General features: G+C 41.0%; 1 protein-coding gene across 1 annotated transcript in view; it reads right to left on the minus strand.

Annotated features, from left to right (window-relative positions):
* The window catches only part of BMPR1B (bone morphogenetic protein receptor type 1B), a gene marked incomplete at its 3' end in the record, with an annotated part of 30565 nt that extends 22882 nt beyond the window's left edge, over window positions 1–7683 (minus strand). The window contains exon 1 of the mRNA XM_082482045.1: window positions 7532–7683. Within this exon, the coding sequence (XP_082338171.1) occupies window positions 7532–7674 (143 nt within the window). The 5' untranslated portion in view covers window positions 7675–7683. The remainder of the gene's footprint in view (window positions 1–7531) is intronic.
* Window positions 7684–20420: the final 12737 nt, after the last annotated feature.

Here is a 20420-nt window from a genome sequence, read left to right on the forward strand (position 1 = left end):
CAAACCAGAAAAGTTATAAAGCTCCAACAATAAGGATAAATCATGTTCTTTACAGACAATGGTAGAGTAATGAAGGAAAAGTGCGAGACAATTAAAAATAGCAATGCTGAGCAGAATAAACATTGGTATCGCTTCTTTCTACCTCTAAGAAAAAAAAAAAAAACAAACCAAAAAGTTTTCATGCAACGTAAGAACTCATTATCTTATTGAAACTTCTCAGGTGTTTGGGCGAGAGGTAGAAGTGACTCTTCTGAAAAGGAAGAAGCATCTTTTACCTGCTTCTCCCCTCCCACCCCCAACCCCTTCTCCTGGTTCACAGGACGTCAGATGGACCACACACTTCAAGTAAAGGGCAGGGCACACCCCTGCTGTTTTGTTGATTACCCTACCTCATACCTGCCTATGGTAGAAATGAAACTGTTCTTACAATTACAACAAGCCAGAAACAAGTCAGATAAGTCTGCATCATCTCCAATTTTATGTTAATTCTGGGGACTGCACAAATAGAAACATATGCACATCGCTGATACAGGCAAAGCAATATGAAAAACTTACTCTCCGCTTCCTAGCAAAATTTTGTAGTATAGAACTATTATTTTCTTAAACTCTGTAATTTGAATTCTGTGTAATTTGATTCCGCAAATGGTACATATAGAAGGAACTCAACCTGATGTTACTGAATACATCCAGGTACACATCCACTAACCTCCTCCACTAAAGCATCACCTTATTACAGTATGGTACAGGACAGCAATTAAATAGATTTTGGATGTGATCACTAATAAGCACAGATTTGGCATGTCACATATTTGCCAAGAGTGATTTTTTACAGCCAAGTCACATGCCAAGAAAATAGAGGGAGTTAATAGCGGAAACACTGACAGACTCTGATGTAGAAGGTGCTGCTACAATTACAGATTACCAGAAAGAAAGAGGTGATCTTAACTGAGACCTTTACTAAATGTCAGAAGAGAGGAACAGAGGCCAAGAGCTTTGCAGCTGCTCACACAGATGTCCTCACTGGCCAACAGCCATTTCTCACAGAAGATGTGATACCTCAGCTACCAAAACTTGGCTGCTGAAGATTTCCTGTCCTGCTCTGTGTGTGTGTGTGTGTGTGTGTGTGTGTGTGTGACGCAGCCAGGGATGGCAAAATATAACTTGGAAAAGCAACGTCTTTTGCTCATTCAGTGCCTATCACAAACAGATAGGTTAAATAACTTGATGAAAAGATTCCTTATCTTTAATTTTATTTGCAATTGAGTCCATACGAGTATTATTATTTTTGTCCACTCCTCCTCTTTATACTCCTGGTTTTGATATTAGGAAGAGCTACAGCATCTTTTCATTTCCATCCAAAGCAACATGAAAAGTTTCTGCACTGTTTCTAAAAAGTATTTTTAAAAGTTAGATTATATTACATACAGAACTGAGAAGTTCATATTCTTCTGTAAAGACTGGCTGAAATAATCTAAATCAAAAATTGGCTGACTCCCAGTTTGCATCTAATTAATGTATGTTGTTGCATCCTTCACTTAAGGAAGATGATGAAAGCCAAATTTAGCTAAGCACTGTCTTTGGACACTATCCATAAAACAGAGTCACTGCAAACGTGTTCAACACAGGCTGTTTTTTCAGAAAAAATAATATAGTTAGCGGCTGTGCATCAGGGAAGTAACATGAAACCAAGTGAGAAGAGCATTACACAGTTGTATGAGCCAGATGCACCTTCAGATGTTTGCACAGCTACTCTGAAGACAAGGAGAGACATACAGGTGTAACAAAGCCAAGAAGTTGGTTCACACTGGGCCACAGTTTCTGGCCACGCTAGTCTCCAAGATGGTGATGTTGGTCCTACCACGCACGGTCTGATCTTTTGGCTCTCTGGGTGCTCTACAACAACCCTACGCACAGAGAGAAAGGAGGGTACCCAACGCATCCTAGCAGAGCATCTTTTCATATATCATATACAGGTCTATCAATCAATATTTTCTCTATACTACCTGCCCACACTGTTCTCCCAGGACTGAGACATGACCTGGCCCTCCAAATGTGTCTTGCATTCTTCTACTAAATCACAAATCAGATCAAACAGTTCTCCCTGACACATGGGGTCACAACACAGAAAACAAGCCACTATGCCAATCTGTGAGGGAGAGCCCTAGAAACTGTCCAGGCTTCATGCTGAGTACATGAGATTTGACAGATCTATAGACCTGATAGCACAACTTGGCGTATGGCAACAGCAGCAAGCATGGGCACGCCTGCATTTTCACCAGGGATCTCTAGCACCATTCACTTATGTGCAAAATCCACCTTGGCAGAGGTGAGAACTATCGAGAAGCAAGTACTCAAAATAAAGCTACTCATCCTCCTCTTTTCCTTTTCCCTTTTTCTTTTATTCCTCTCTATTGTCTCCAAAATTTGAACACAAACCAAATGTTTTCTTTTACTTGACCTTAAGATTACACTGCAGTTGGATTTGTATGATGTAGCTTCTTCTTTAATGCTAGGACAGACTTAAAATGGGTATTTGCTGTTATGGATTTTTTTTTTTTTGGTATAAATAAATTCGATATGCAAGGGAAATCTTAGTAACACCGAAGTACTCCCACACGCTAAAAACGGAGAGTAATGCAATAGATCTAAATACAGGGAGCCTGGACTTGCATTACTATTTAGCTTAAGGTTTATATGAAACACCTAACGGGCAAGCCCTGAACAAAACGAAGAGTGAGGAATTTCTGGGGCACAGTTGAAAAGCGTGGGAGGAGGACTTTGCATTTCAGTTTAAACACTTGGGGTGAAGTCACCTGCTGAGCCACGTATTGAGGCATACGGCCCTGGCAGAGGGGGCAAGGAAAGACTGGAGCTTGCAAGAATTTGTCTCTGTTGTCCTTTGGTTTTTTGTTTTAATCATCAAAGGGGACTTAACTGCCTCCAGTACAGCCCTGTATAAAGGATTACATTAAAAAATAAAAATAAACATTAAAAAAATTGAAAGGCTAGCTTTGAAGATCTCACCATAGCTCCTTTATCAGAAAATGTTCAACTTTGTCCTAAAAATTAATGTTGCTTAAAAAAAAAGTTGCCTGAACTCAGTGCTTTGGCCCACTATTGAAGTCTTCTTCCTTCTACATATCAAATTACTAAGAATATTCAATTCTATCATCTGGAGAACAGGAGAATGAAAATAACATAACTCAAGTGAATTATCACCTCTGGTAATGCTGAAAAAGCAACTTAATTAGTTTATTGCTTTAGATAACCAAAGCTACCTCAAGACACAGTTGGGCAGAAACACAATCAAGACCAGTAGGCAACACATAGGAAATTAAACTCTATCAGCCTGATCTTTGAAACTGTCAGCATTTATTTGTGAATGGAAAATAGAGTACAACAAGGCACCGAATCAGCCTCTGCCTTTACTGCAGTCCCATTACAGTCAAAGCCAATGAAACCTAACACTACTTTTTAAAATACGCAATTAATTATGATTAGACACAATTGCCCACGCATTCACTTTGTACACACAAAACTTGAAATGCAACAGTAAACCAAGGTCCTGGTTGTGTCCAAAGCAGCTCTTCAGCTTCTTTACTGAAAGCCTTTTATGAATCGCAGAGAAGCTCAGAAAGAAGAATAAACATGCTACAAGTTAACACACCCTTTGCAAGCAGAGGATTGTGAACCTTCTGCAAAAATCTTCCCTGAGCACATTAATGGCTTTCAATTGCCTGGAGTGGCCCCACCTGGGACTTCCCCCCCCCCCCCCCCCATACCTGCCTGGGGCTCCATTTAAGCTCAGGTCTGAGCATCACACCCTGAGTGATGGTACAGGACTGTCTTGTCTCCAGCCCCATCTCCTGCCTGGATCCACATCACTGCTAGCCACGTGAAGGGCCACTGAGGGATCCGTCTCTGCCTGTTGTTGACCCCTGGGGAAATGGGGTCCTGGTGGGTGAGGATACGGCTGGCCCTAGCATCACCCTCAGCTCCTGGCTTGGCCTCTGTTCACTGCTCCCTGACACTAACCCTCTCCTGATGAGATGACCCTGTAATGCGTCTTCCAAACCTTGTGCTTGCGGATCGTCCCATTTTTTTAAAGCGCACTCTAACAGGAGCTACTGCTTTTCTGTTGATACAGAAAGCAATCTGCATTTTAAGCTGCGGTGTTATCCTTAGCTCCCTAAAGTATTATTGGACTTAAGCTGCGGAAGTATAAAGAAAGGGAAATTCTGTATAGGAACAGCAGGCTGTTAGAGGATTTGATACAGATGTGGTTAAAGAATATTGACTTTTAAATTTCTAAAAATACAATTATGAAGAGGATTTTAAATGGCCACCAGATGTCCTCATTTTTATATAAACACTGACACTACTGATACTAGAGGCAGGACCTACACTTTAATAGATAAATACCTGTGGTAGCAGAGCAAAATCTTCAGGTGGGATGGCAGACTGCTTTTTATGAGAAATTTTTAATGGTGACTGCAATAGGACTAGTTATTTTATTCTGAGAGTTTTAATTTAAACACAGCTGGAAACACTTTCCCATTGAACTTTCAGAGCCCTCCTTGCTCCTGGGCACACAAAAGGCTTCCCTGCTTTGGCGAGAGCCCTGATGGGGACAGTGCCTGATGATCTCCAGAGCCCAAGCCCTGGATATGGATGTGCTCAGTGAACTTTCCAGGTGTCAGGGCTTTGCCAGGCCCTTGGGTGCCCCAGCACATGCTGGCGCATCCCGGCAGGGTTGGCAGATCCAAGCTCTACAGGTCCAAGCACAGCCTAAAGCTTAACAGACTGACAGAGCTGCTGAGAGAGATTTGATTTTTTTTTTTTTTTTTGGTTAATATAAAATGTAAAAGGCTTTTAGTGGCTACATCTGAGGGAGGAAGATAATTAATGCAATAACTTTTAATCTGGAACAGTTTGTTTAGTCTTCAGACAAACACAGTGCGGTCGATACTGCTTGAACTTCAATATGGGGAAACTTCCTTTATAGCAAGGTTCAATGAGAATTCCTGAGTGCTTTAAAACTGTGCCAACACTCGTTCGGGCTAGGATGAAATGAGCAAGCTAATGCTAAGCTAATGCCTGACCGGTAGGATGATCCCAAAACACAGGGGAAACTAATAATCCCTGCTAACCTGATTGGTCTTGGTCAAATCTTTTGAAACCTGGTCTCAACCCAGCCAGCTGACCAGGGACCTAATAACTACTCTCCCAGCATTAGCCTTCGGACCCTCTTCTCGCTGTAATGTCCCATTTCAGTTTTCATCCTTAATTCCAGCTGCATAGTAGGGAATTTAAGCAGCAAAAGATTACAGACTAACAGTTAGGCAGATGTAGGGAAAATAAGGGGTGTTGTGTCCTTCGTACCTCACTACATCTCTCACACCAAAGTAAGGGTTGCCCCAGCAATGACCACCATCCTGAAAAGGATTATTGTTGACAAGCAAGCAATGAAGGCAGGGTATTTCATTTAACTTAACTTGATTTTTTTGTTTTGTATTACTCCAAACTCTTCAGCAATTTTTCACTTATACCAGGACAAGTGGCAAGGTGGATAGCGCTCAGGTGATGGACAGCACAGGATGGGAAGGAGGAGTAGCTCTGGATGAAATGAAAGACTTTTGACTGTTTCCATTTTCCTGGACAGAAAAGTGATCAATATTTGATGGGTAAATTTCAGTTTCAATTATTTTTATGTCTAAATTGGAAAAACTAACTGTCACTCAAGTAGAACAGTCAAGCCTGAAATATGCAAATATTATGAAGACAAAAGGGGGTATAATTTTGTAGCTTATTACTACTTAACTGCCTATCCTTGGCCATCAACAGCTAAAACCAAGTTTGGTATTTGACACTGTAAGGAGGACTCTGAAGAGAGTTTCTTTTAAAGTACTGCGGTAAGGGAAAATGCATAAATCCATTTTAATAGGACATTTACTCATAGCTCCTGGCAACATGAAAATTACTTAATGTCAATGCTACCTATGAAGCCATGTGCGACAGCAGACCTACCCAGCTGGTGTATAAACCTTGTTCAATGGGTTCCTTAACATGGATCCCTTTGTGCTTCCTAATTCTTGGATTTAAGTCATCTGCAACTTCCCCGTTACTGCGCGTGTGAGACAGCACGTGTGAAAGCAGTGGCTCTGGCTGGGCAGGAACAGGAAACAGCCGATTCACGCTGCAGGGGATCTGCAAATTGATATCAGCGTGGGTTTTTACAGCTTTTTTAATTGACTGCCATGCGAGAGCAGTTAGCCCTAACTCCTGGCTAGAGCATGGGTTTGAAGGAAGAGGATAGAAAGGGGAGATGGTATTTACAGCGGTCATCAAAACTTTGATACACTTCAGTGTGAAACTGCAGGCTGAGCAGAATTAAGTCAGGCTACAAAACAACACTCAAAAATTCAAGAAAGCAATCGATAGCTTCAGCAACCTTAGGCTTTCCCCCTTCTATCTTTTTAACGTGCTGCCTTGAAGAGCTGACACAACGTTAGACTGTCTCACCTCAAACAGCGCTGCATACCCAAGCGGCATGTCCAGCTGGGCTCACATCTGGGCCCTGCTTCGACGCTTCTCACAGTCCCACAACTCCACCAGACTATAGCTGATGGAGAATATCTCCAGTATCTTACCCGCTCTAAATAAGCAGAAAAGTTTAAATTCCTCACGTGGGACGTGAAGAGCTCAGCCCTACTTTGGTGCAGCTAAAAGCAAACTGCACATGCACGTCAAGCCAAGAGAGAGGAGTTTGACCACTACCCTCATTCAGCAGCAATACTATGTGTGCAGCAAGAGCTGCTTTTGGGTGGGGGAACACCAGCTTGGTGCCACAACAGGTACCTTCAGTCACCTCTGCTGCTTCAGGCAGCGTCAGTGCAACACAGACCGAGGCTGAGCCTTCAAGAGGACTGTGCACAGCTGGACGTGACTCTCCCCCAGGGAGGCAGTAGGATCTGAGGAAGCAGAATCCAACCCAAATGAGTTCCTAGTACTTAAAACCAAAAAGAACACTAGAGCTTGCATAAGAAAATAATCAACACTTCACCACTCAGCATGGAAGCGAGAAAAAAAGCAAAGCCTGAAGGACCTACAAAAGGCAGCTCAGCTACTGCAAAGCCACACACCAAGAGCAAGGTTCTTATAAATGGTGTTCCATAGAAAGTGATTATAAATTTAAAAGCATTTACTGACATTTCACTGTATCTCTATTAAGGCTCCTCTCATTAACTGCATGCACCGTTAAAAACAAACTCCTACCTTCAGAGTATTTCATATGCAATGAATTAATACAAGTATTACCTAAAACGGTGAAGATGTAAACACCCTAACGTAAAAAATATAAATATGTAGCTGAAATCTAAGTAAAAATTACCTCTGATTTTTAGACACGACGTATAAACATCTAATTTACATACTACTGCTTAAACAAAAACTGCAACACCCAGCTTGCGACTGCTGAGCGATCACAAACAGGTTTTCCCATGTTTTACCGCCAAATACATATACCACATACCTGCAGGTGCTGTTGACCGAGTCCTCAGGACAGTGGTGGTGGCACTGACAGGACAGCTTCTTCTGTGGAGGGGCAGGTGCTGTGCTCTCACCATCTTCTTTTCTGGTCTCCATGCTCAACTTGCCAGAACTTCGCAGAGCCATGTCGTCTAGAAAATTGGCTGTAAATATAAGGCGGGGGGGGAAGAGGGGGAAGAAACAGTTCTAGGCTGGATTGCAAGACTTGGAATGAAGGCTTTAAAGTACTTATACCTATCAAAATTTTGAGAAAGTTATTTGAGCTGACTATTCACTGCAGAGAAGTCTGTGGATGTCTCTGAAATGGTCACCGTGTTTGAGGCTTATTGGGCCTCAGTGACATTACATCAAAGGTGCTAATGTTCAAGTTCTGCTGCTGCCAAAGAGGTACGTTATACTTTTCAGATTGCAGAGTACAGCTTTTCTCCTGCTGCATTATGCAGGTCAAATCCTTGGTTACACCTTTGTGCTTTCTTTGTCTCTATACTTGGCACACATCTACATCCACTGAACCCCATAAAATGAGTGGGATTTATGGTACCCCAGGCAGAGCAGAACATGGGCATACAATTCAACAAAGATTTAACGGAAAGTGATGTTCTTTCAAGTTAAACACTGTCACTGAATTGCATAAGCATTACTTGGATAACAAGGAAAAATAGTTCATTTCTATTAAAAAATCTCTATAAACAAAATAAAAGGCAAGAATGTGTTTTAGAATGAACAATGCTGAAATATATGGAGGTGATTACTTCTAAAAATATCACAGTACTGAATCTCCATAGAGGTGGTGGAGTACAGCTAGAGATGTTGGTGATGGGCTAGGAGCTGTTTAAGCAACCCCACCCCCAGGTCTACTAATAAATATCAGCTTTCAGTGCTTGAGAATATTTTAAGTCTCAAAGACAAAAACGAGATCAGCATGAAAAGGTTCAATTGGCAGTCTCCCACTTTCCTTTTGCTTCCCTGTAAGAAATCTTACAAAAGGGTCGTTTACAAACAGCTGTCTCCAACGGAGTAGTTGAAGAGCAGGTTTGAAATTCTTGATTTACTTCCTCTTAAGTCTTTAAAAACAATTGGCATTATTATTATTATTATTATTATTATTATTATTATTATTATTATTATTATTATTATTATTTTGATTGGCTCCCGCACTGCTGCTTTGATTCTAATTAAAATCTGCCCCAAACCTCCATCATCAGAACTGATATACTGTGGACCTGACAGAAAATTGTATCAATTTCAGGTCCCTACAGAGAGATGGAGTGGGCAAACAGGCAGAGGTGATGGGAACAAGTAGCTACGCTTCAGGGCTCAGATGGGAAGCAACAACCAAGGCGAGAACAGGCTGGAAGGTCCTGAAGCACTGGACGGCTGGAAGAAGAGCAGGGCTATTCAACCAGCCCATACCCTTAGGAGAACTAACGGAGTCCAGTCTGTGCTCCTGGGTGCATGGGACCAGCCAGTGCCCCAAGCACACGCCTGCACATCACGCCTCCCTCTGGTAGGAAAGCCCTGCAAACGGAGAGGCACCAGCAACAGCTGGCCTATAGGCTCTAGTTTTCTTCAGTGTAACAAGAGACACGCAAGCTTGTCCCTAGCAATCTGGGGAAAACGCTGAAACTCATTAGCGCTCAGAAAATTGGGGCTTTACACACAAGAACGGCTCACTTAAAACTCCAGTCAGTTTCGGTAAATTCCCTAAGTAGCTTAGCTCTTCTGAAAGTCAAACCAGAAAATTAGTTACAAAACACATACAAACTATGGGCTTATAACCATTGTGCCAGCATCACAGTATTGATTGGATTCGTGACACAACTGGATGTCGAAGTCCCATACTGGTTTTGCTAACGCTTGGCAAAATGAGAACTAAATAGATTAGTTCTCAAGATGCACTGTGTACCTGTGTACTCATAGCTGTACCTTAAGATGCCGTAGGTGCTTAAATTAAGAAAAAAAAAATGCACTGTTTGTTTCTCAAAATATAATTATGATACTTCAAAATGCAGCTTGTGTACCACAAACTAATATCAACAGACGTTTGCTCTCTGGGTCACAGGATCAGAGATTAAGTAAATTCTCTTTCAATCAGCAATCTTTGTCTGTATTACTTTGTTACCCTTGAATAGGGAATATTCAACTATTAATATTCCTGTCAAGGATTTTCGGACTTCAAGCTCGTGAGGCAACTGAGTGAAATAGTTTGCTCTGTGTATTACAGTTTCAGCAGGGATCTTTCTTCAGCAAGAAGTGCAAAAACACACATAAAAAAAAAAAGGTTTAATTACGCATTTGAAAGTGCCCAAAGATGTTAAATTCGGACAACTAAATACCTTCCTCATAATACATCCAACTGTAAGTAAGTCCCTTTTTTTCAACTAACGGGTAAGGCAGTTGTACACCAATGAATGCAATCTGTGCCCATCACTCATCAGGGATGTGATCATGAACAGTTTCTGCCGATCTTGACATAAACAACAACAGCTTACATCCCTAGACCTGTTCGTAGTCTTAGTTAAGATGAGACAGGTGGGAACTGCTGAATTAGAAGCTGAAATCCAAAGTACCATCAAAGCATCACAGGTCACTATCTAGAGATGTCGCCTGGTTTTTAGAAAACTTAGGACTGAATAGGTTGGCATTCGAATTTACGCTTTCCAAGATTGGAAAGCCTAGGATTTCGCTTTCAGCTCAAGCACAGAGTCAAAACTAGTGGAAAATCATTGCAGTTTAGTGTCAAATGCATCAAATCAAATATAATTTTAAAAGGCAGAAATAAGACACTCTCAATCAGGCCCTTTCCTATCTTCTAAAAAGAAAAACTCTTTTCACTCTATTCTAATGTTCTTTTAATGCCTTAAATTCCTGGCTGATACATGGACAGATCTTGTGCCTCTGAAATTCAGATACCTCACACCTAGCAGATGACAGTGGAACATGTAATAGCTCTTCCTTTTCCACTCAGAGTTGAGTTTCCACTTCTATGTCTGTTTGACTTCAGAACAGAAAGATTTTCAGCAGTGCCCTTCCTGAAATGTCATGCATAGGAAGAAACCCACAAGAGCTTTCCAGGGTTTGGCAACAAGTTCTTCCCAATTTCAGGCATGAAATGCACAGTTGGGGATGGTGAACAGCCTACGCCTCTTGGATTTGCTGCTGTGCTGTAACAAGCACGTGTTGGTCATGCAGCCCTGGCTCTGTCTAGGGATTAGAAACCCTTGGGGTTTTGAAAGCTCTCCTAAGGAGCTATGTCCGAGTGCCCTGAAAGCAAGGGATTTCAGGCTATTTAAATTTGGCTGCTTCTCTGCTGCAACCTATTCTGTTGCAGTCTGCTTATGGACAGCTTCCCGTCCCCGATGAACGGAGCACAGCTTGGGACAACTGCAGGAAAACAATGGTATCAGAAATAAGGTTACTGTAGTCTGCTGAGAAACTTGCCGACTGCATCAGGGAATTAATTGAAACAGTTCAGAGCCTGCAGGTCACCATCAGACTGGTATACCTTCATCAAATTTAGTTTATTTTCTCAGCTTATTCCTCTTTTTCCACTAAAATTCATCAGCAAGTACAAAGCACCTTCCACCGCAAGGCCACCACCGGGGCTTTTACATCTATTTGGAGTACTGATCCTGAGAAATATTTTCCTCTATAGGACTTGGACCACTCAAAATAGTGACGTGATGGCCTCCGTTATGAATGTGTACCTGAGAAAGGGGACTGTGTGCTCAGAAGCATGCTGCTGTTATTTTTTTTCTCCAAGTGTGTTAGTGTCTCTCTCTACATGGTTCGCTTCACCTGAGATCCTTTATCATATCCCAAGGCAGTCTTTACAAAAAGGCACATCTAGAAAGATCCCGAAGCCAGGAGAAGGAAAATGAGGAACATATAAAGTGCTGTGAAATGAAAGAATTACCCTGGATGACCATGGGAATGACTAATGTCTAGTCTAACCCCCTACTAACCTCCATGCCAAGAAATAAGCCTTCTTAGATATATTCTTCCATTTTCTTCCTGTCCCTTCTAGATTTCATGGTAGTCTGTGAGCACTAAACCTTTGCATCTAAATACTAACTTCTCCCTTCTCATGTGGCAAATCCTTTCACTTATTTTCAGTTTGTTTTGCTATCATTTTTAAATGATAGAGAAATGACTACACTCACAATCACAGTGAAGTAACCACTAGGATGAGTTATATCTTGTTTTTAAATAGTGCTGTTTAGCTCTGGACAGTGGCGCCTCCCACACAGAAGGACAATCGCCTATTTAAGCTTTGCATTGACTCACATAGCTGCAAAAAAAGTTTGATCTAGAGAGCCCATCTCTTAATGTACATTTAGCCCTCAAGCTCTCTGCCGTGGTTGCCAGCAAGTACCCTGCCAACTGTAGCCATAGTTATGCGATTTGGACAGGAATTTCTCCGCTAGAATCTGGATAAAGCCCAATAGCTCATTTCGCACCGGCCCACAGCCATCAGACTGTAATGACTTTTGGGCACTGCTCTGATTCAACAAGTCCGGTAATGTAGGAGGTGAAAAGCTCTGTATTCTGTTACTCTGTATTCTGTAGTCCAAATCTTAAGCCATCCCGTTCCCAGAGGATGAATAATTAGCAATAGTTGTCTCAACAGACTGATTTCTGTGCCACAGCCATGTGATTTACATGCTGCCTATGCAGTGAAAAAGCAGATCTTTCATGACCTTGCGTGGGTTTGTCAGGAGTAAAAGTCAGACTTGCTCCTTCCCGAAACAGATGCTAAGGGCCGCAGACACGTCCATTCAGAAAAAAACCAAACCAAACAAAAAAAACCCAGAGGGCTGCACTCACTCTTCTTTCTACATAGGGTATTTGAAGCCTCAAACTAATGCAGTACCATCCATTCACATTTTCCCAGGCCAATGACAACAATATTTGGCTAGCAACAGCACCCAGTGACAGGGAGCGATGTTTACTGCTTCAGAGAAGGAACACCTCGGAAGCCTTGCACATCAGTCCAAGGCAGCCCTTGCAACTGCTGCTTTGGACTGGAAATTAAGTGCAGTCGCACACAAGTATCTGAACAATAATTAAGAATACCCAACCCAAACCTCAAAATCTACTTTGAATCAGAAGGTAGCAAGAACATCAGTCAACTTGGTGAAACTGTGGGATGGAAATTTTAAACCCCAAGGTTACTTCACGTATACCCCGCACCGGCCCATACAGTTAGTGTGCTTTTCCTCAAATCATACTTTTATTAAAATGCGAAGCTATCATACAACACCCTGCTAGACTTTCCTCTGCTACATCATAAACTACAGCCTGATGACTTTCAACCAGGCCAGGGTTATACCATCGACATGATTGTTTTAAGAGAAAGGGAAATAACTAACTGTTAACTCACTGTACTTCACAGTCATCAGATAAAAGAATTTCCACGGGATATTTTTTGGCAAATAGTCAGCAATGAAAACACAGCGCAGTTAAAGAAGTTGAAATAAATTATACCTCTTAACTCAGTCTGATCTACTGTGTAAAATAGTCAAGTGGTAACAGTAACACACTTTTTATTGGTGACAATCATGTAATAGAGAAGGAAAAATGGATCATGACAGTTTCCCTTTGGTGGATATTCAAGGCTACCATAAAACTCAAGGAAAGGTCAGATGCCAAAACCTGCACATTTTTGATCCAAACCCACAGTAAACAAAATCTGGCATAAATCCCCCAGAAAAATGAAAACAACATGCTTTTCTTTTCAGTGCATGACTGTACTGCACTAGTGAGCCCCAAATGAGGTTGGTATCAAATGGGGTTTGAAAACAGCCGTACCCTGATATACATCCACTGCAACAAATTGGCATACTAAAAAAAAAAATATAGTGTTGTTGGGCTTATCATGTATGATTTGCTTCATATCCCAGCCACGCTGGATTTCCTGTACACCAAAGTATGTAGAACCTACATGTTGCTCCTTCTCATCTGTATTTTTCAAAATTTGGGGTGTTTTTGCTTCTGTTCATGATGCAAATAAATATGGGTTACAATCTGACGTTTTTTAAAATACTCTGTCAAGACAGATTTCATAAAAACTGTTACTCTCCATATTCATAGCACTGAGTGCCAATATACCTACATGTACACGGCACTACTTTAAGTAATGTGTTTATTTTTCAGAAATTGCATTTGCATTTGGTTTCAAAAGGATAAGCACCCTTCTCCCACAAAGTCTGTTTAAACCATCTTAATCACCCATGACGTTATTAGCTAAATCAGGAAAGTTCAGCATGGAATGTAACAAGCTGGGACAAAGCCATTGAGACAAGACCCTTCAAATTAATACTCACACCATAATACTCGCAACTTAAAAACGCAAAGGCTTCTTTGGTGTCATAGCCTGTGGAAAATGCACATGTAATTTGCTGTCCACCATTACATCACAGTTTGATTGAGTGTTAATTTTTCCTGGTTTCCTCTCATTTCTGCCATCCACAGTTAATCTTTGAAATATTTTGCATTTGGAAGAAAATGAGAATTGGTCGGTACATTTTTTGTAGCATGAGATACCACACCAACAGAAAAGAAAAAAAGCACAAAAGAAAGACTTCTTTATAATTTCCAAAGGAAAGTACATGCAAGGTGTTTTAACCTGCCGGCTTGGACTCAGTAGTCTACCCCTAACCACTGTAATTCCCCATTAATAGAGAATTTTACCAACTCTGTCAAATCTGTCACTTAAGTCTACGTTCTACAATCCTTTGGTTCCATCTACAAATGTTCCACGACAAAGAAAAGCTTTTAAAACGTAAGTAAGTCTTTAATATTTGCAAAGATGATGGAAAAGGTATTTCGCATAATTCTCATTAAGATATAAACATATTTTCTTTATTTATGATGTCTTTTCAAGAGCCACATTTCACACAGCAAATTTTGAAGTAGCATGCATTGGAGCTGCCGCTATTCTTCTCTGACTTGTGTGTTTTTGTAAAATTCAAAATGAACAAACGTTCTGCAAATATTTGTGTAAAAGCACTACTGCTTTATGCATGTATGAGGATAACAGGTAATAAAACTGGAACAGTGAGATGCAAATATTTCAGGTATACTAAGGTGAGATCCAAGGTCTGATCTGAGAATGACTGTTCTGACTTTATCCCCAGAAGACTTTTGGGTCACAACAGAGCATCGTTTGAAAAAAAACAGAGGAGATGCAGGTGCAGTTAGATCAGACCTCTCCTGACCTCCCCCAAGTCTTAGTATTTAAGGTACCAAAAAATAATTAGGAAAGGGATGTTTATTTCAGAGGCACGCTAGCCTAGCTTTGTGAGATAAGATGCAGAAATCTAAGTTTTCCAAGGTGGCATTACTTTATATATTGTTTCATTTATCAATTTGGTTGACAATACGCGCCCACATTTACTTTACAGGACAGCTTCAGGTAGAAAATAAGCTACTGAATAGGTACAGTGTACAAAGGCACATTAAAGGATAATCTCACGTCTTCATCAAACTTACAATATTCCTTACCACAGAAAACAAAATTAACTATTTCAGTGACATTGCTGAAGCAGTTTCTTTGAACGAAAGAAGTGATTTTTACCTCTCATCATTTTCATGTGCCTGAGCTTTTTCATCTCTTCCTCAACTGCATCTTGGGAAGACGTCTAGCTAAATGTAATCAAAACTTATGAAACTATGGTAGCCAAGGCTCAGCTGCAAAACCCCATCTCCCATCTATGAGTGTCACCTGATCAAACCAGGGAACAGAAGCTCAGGTACAAAGCAGTCTGGATATGAAGCTGCAAACAGCAGAGTCTGTGCCACACTCTTCATTTAGAAAATTTTTATGTAAAGAAAAATAAGATTGCTGTTAACGTCCAAAGGTAGTCATTTCTGGTTTTAAGCTGCAAATCCCCACATACACTCGCGGTTCCAAGCAGCAAACGTGGAACGCCACCATCAGGAGATTATGCAAACATCGCTACAAGCAATCTTGAAAACTCTCCTGAGCACCAGCATCAGGGAAAAAATAGCACAGGCAGGAAGCAATGCAATGTGATGCCATTACTCCTAAACTATGCTTTGCTAACTGATCTTTAGCAAAGCAAAGATTGCAATGGGTAAGCTGTAGATTTTTACTTCTTATCGTTTCAGATGGTATGTAGATTGAGGCATTCAGACAATGGCATTTAAAAGAAACAGCAATAGACAGCTTTGATCCTGTGGCTCTCTTAGCTATGTTTAATAAATCATTGTCGCTCCTGTTCCCTTTTCCAGTGAAAAGAAACCCAAGAGCACCATGCTAGTAGTCAAGACAAAAATAGTGCCTGGAAGATAAAAATATCAGCTAGCCATTCTCACCCCAACATCAAAGACTGAACCTGCATATTAGAATATAATTAGCATGTGCACATGCCATGCTTGCAGAAGACAGTGCCAACGTTATTCAGAGGTGCCAGTGCCCTTCTAACTGACTGGATTTGGCTGTTCATGCGTAGATCTGACACATGCCCAGCGCAGCCTAAAGAGCAACCTAATTCATAAATCACTAACTCCTTTCTCAATCCTACTACATTGGAGTTGTTCTCTCACACCTCATGCGAATAAATTAAACAAGGTAGACATTCACAAAAACAAAATTGTCATACAGCTATCTTCTGCCATAAGCGTGCTATATTTTTAATGGCTTTTAAAAATTTTGTAGTCATACTTGTATAACTTTCTTTAAACGTGGTCTATTGCTTAGCTTATCACAAATGCTTCCCAAATCATGGGGATGATGACGCTTCCTACCAACTCACCTCCCCACTTATCCTCAAGCGTCTGTCTGTCTCCCAGAAGGACAGATTATTTAGTGTCTGAAAAAATCACAAGCAAATTTTGATAATTCTTCATCGGTGGATGCCATCGGCATCCCTAAATCCCACGTGTTTATAACACACTCAGCAACTAACTGTTGCTGAATGAAGCGCTCGAGGATCTGCGAGAATTTTTCTTCCTGGAGGCAAATGCCACCCTGCCAAGTCACCAGGCCAAGCAGTGTCTTAAATAATTGAACAACTGACAGTATAAATTCTTGCCCTGTTCAGCTGCCAAGGCAGGGACTGAACTGAACTGACTGCCGCTACTGTTGGCCTCACCACACACGCCGAGTAGGGATTTGAACTGTATGTGTAGAAACCGTAAGCGATGAAGAAGATCTTTGTGTTCGCGAAGGCGGGCTGAGGCACAAATCTTATCTTCTGGAAACGTGGCCAAACCCAACAGAAAGTGTCATCGGCTTATTCACTTTGACAGAAAACAAATAAATCCTTTTAAAGGGGGAAGGAAAGAGTCTCTATTGCAAACCAAAATTAATTGCATGCGTGAAACAACAATAATCAATTCTGACCGCAGACATAAGTGCTACGGTTTTCCTGAAGTGTTTAAGCAGCCTAAAAGCATTTCCCTGTCTGGACGCTTCAGAGCATCTGCTGAGCTTGTGTCTGGACACGAAGGAGGCGCATGCCACCCGCGCCTGATGACACTGCCATCAAACCAGCAACTGGGCATGCTCACCCACCCGCTCGGGTCTCCGGAAGAGTAGGAACAAGCCACCAGCCCCAAGAGGAGGAACCATCCATCAGCCCCAGCGCGTTTGCTTGCTTTGTTTTCTTCCAATGTCATATGGCTACATCTTCATAAATGTACCTCATAAAGCACCTCAAAGTCAAAGTGAATTGCAAACACCCTTAAAACTTCCATCCCACATGCTCTACTTCTGACCAGAAGTTTTCAAGAGCTGTGTGACTGTCTTTCTCTCCTTAAACTTTCTCTGTAGGGTATGAAGCAGGAAAAAATTCTGGACAAATGTAAAACTGCAGGATTTTTTTCAGCATCCCACCATATACAAATAGGGATGAAAAGTTTTAGCGGAGAAAGTAGATTATTTGGCTATTTTTTCCAATTAAGTAGTGTTTAAAATGTATAGAACAGATGCAGCATTTTAATAAGCATTATTGACATACACACGCACCATATATTGCCAATGTACCTTTAAAATTAGAGACAAAGGTGTCTACTCCTAAGGATAAAACCAGTTGCAGCTCTGTAATTCATCCTCAAAACGCAAATCTGGCATCAAAATTGGTCTGTTACTACCAAAACGTTTATTTTTAAATTAACTTCAAACCCAAAGATTAATATAAAAGCACATCTCAGGAGAAAAAGAGAAACATCCTTTTAAATTCTATGTCAGGCTGAATGCCAACTACCAGGTATTCCAAAATCTCTTTTTTTTTCCTTGTTCCTCACCAAAAAAGGGAATAGGAAATCTTTTATCTGCAGTATTTTCTCCGTAAATCTACCACCTCTCTCCTTAAAACTAAACTAACCAAAGCGCGCCTAAAGGTTTATAGCAGACCTCTGACACCATACAAACTCTGACCCACGGTCCAAGTGAAGGAATAGGAAATCTCCAGTACGTCCCCCACCCCTCAAGAACTAAAGCTTCAAACACAAGACAGCGCGCCCCACGAGCAGCCGGCTCCCCGCCGCCCCAGGGGGCAGCCCCGCATCTCACCAGCACGCCAACGATGATGCTTTTTCTTTTCTTTTTTTTTTTTTTTTTCAGTCACACATTTCCCTCTTTGACCTTTCTGCAAAACCCACGGAACTTCATTGTTTTATTTTTTTTTTTTTCAGTCTCTTTAGTGTTTTTCTCAAACCAGGCTCTAAACAAAAATTGACGTGAAAATAAAAGAAAGAAAAAGTAAAAAAGAAGAAAAAGGGAAAAAAGACAGGGGGGGAAAAAAAAGCGCAAGTGCTTTGTGAGCTGAAAAGCTAAGCCTTCTACTTACACTGGGTTTCGGCAGGCTTCCTACATCGCTGCCAGATTCCCCGAAGATGAGAGTCATGTGAGGAGGCAGAGGGCGGCTCGGGGGGCTCCGCTAAGCAAACACAGCACCGTACGCCGGGCTAATCCTGCACCTGTGGCGTGTTATTCAGCAGTAAAGAAATGTAGTCCAGACCGCCTCTGCCTAATACGGCTCAGCTGTTTTACTCTGTACTCCCTTTGATTGTAAGCTGGCAAACAATACTCCTTCAGCCAGGCGCAAAGCAATATTCAGGCTACGTAGGATATGACAGTAGAAAGGTGGAAGAAAAAAGAAAACCCTGGAATTAGAAATAAAATAAAGATTCTGAGCAATACAGTATTTGTAACTATTTCCAGATGGTTGACAGCAGCTTCCCGGGTCAGTATGTAAAATGCACACTGGAGCTGGAGCCTCCTGCTCCCCACTTCCCTTTAAAGTGGGTCTACCTGCGATATGGGATACAGCAGAGTGGCCTGGCTCTCATTTACCCCACTCAATACCAGTTTTCCAATGAGTGCGATCACGGGAAGGTTTCAATGTTTTTAGACTTCCTCTTGTTTAGTTTACAGGCAAACCAAAAAATACCAATAGAGAATAGGCATACAATCAGCAATTTGTGATTTTTTTTTTTTTTTTCACAGACAGGGACACCAAAGAGATCATGAAGTTGCTACCAGGATACCTAGGTTTTATCATAGCATGTCACAAAAAAAAAAGACAGGAAACTTGACAAAAGCTATATACAAAGAGTAGCAAAATTTGGTCCCATAATGGAAAGATAGCAAGAATTTCACCTCAGGGTAGACATGTAACAGTTGAGAGTAATTAATTATCCTGGTATTTGCCTTACAACTTGACTAACCACTGTTAAAAATTCCCTTTAATTGTGATCTGCACAGATACATAACAAAAGAATATTATTTAAAAAAAAAAAAAAACAACCCACATATTATTACTTCACAGTCTTGAAATAATTTAGTTAGCTTGTAAATTTAATGCAAGGAAAAGTAGTCTGGTAATTTATATTTATTCCAGATAACATGGTCATTTAATATATCACATCCCTTTCACATAATACATAACATCTATCATTTCCATGCTAGTATGTAATACTAGAGATGACCTATAGCTACTGTTACTAATCAGCTTTTCTTTCTGATATTAAGCCGTAAACATCAGACATTGCAGTCAGAACATGCTCACAGCATTTTGTACTTAAATACTTTTCTCTACAAAATTATACTTCAGTTTCTGCTCCATCATTACCTAATCTAATTCCATGTTTGGAACCTGGTAATGAAAATAAGAGGGATCTGCACATTCAGGACTATGTATCCAATTTCTTGTTGGAAGGCTTATTGCTGCTGTTGTTTACCAATGGGATTATTTCCAATTAAATAAGCGCTATATTCCTATGAGAAAATGTTGAAAACTAATCTGGAACCGTATGAATTTTCAAGTCATTTCATACAGAAGGGCTGACTCTTCAGGATGCTGAGTGAAACCAGAATGATTCCTAGTGCAGTAACCAAAGATAGGTATAGGGATATTTGATTTGACCTAGAGAAGGAAAAAGTAAGAAACAAGACTCCATAAAATATCAACATCAAAATAAAAACCTCCAATTTCCTCTTTCAAAAAATTTGCATATATTGTCTTTGCAAATACTTATTTCCTTTTGTGGAGCCTTACACGTGCTTTTTTAAAGCTATGGGATACCAGCAGAGGCAACGGTTGCATTTTTCCTCCTCCATACTGTTTGGTCTGGTACTACTGCATCCCTACTTTAGAGAGCTACTGGTACACGCTAACAAGAGCACGCATCCCACGTGAAAAAGACACATGGCGTGCAACCCTCTGCCAGTGCAATGTTGTAACATGGTCTGGCTAGAAACTGCTCGAACTGCATGGTGGTGCTCCTGGCAGCCATCGTGTTCCTCCTCTTTCTCTCTCCAAAGGCATGCTCCTCCTTATTTCTCCCTTGTGTCACTCATAGTGCATTCACAGGAACGTCCGATAAAAACATCTTCAGAGCTG

This window comes from Vanellus vanellus (assembly GCF_965231255.1).
Source record: "Vanellus vanellus genome assembly, chromosome: 4".
In the NCBI taxonomy this organism is placed as follows: Eukaryota; Metazoa; Chordata; class Aves; order Charadriiformes; family Charadriidae; genus Vanellus; species Vanellus vanellus.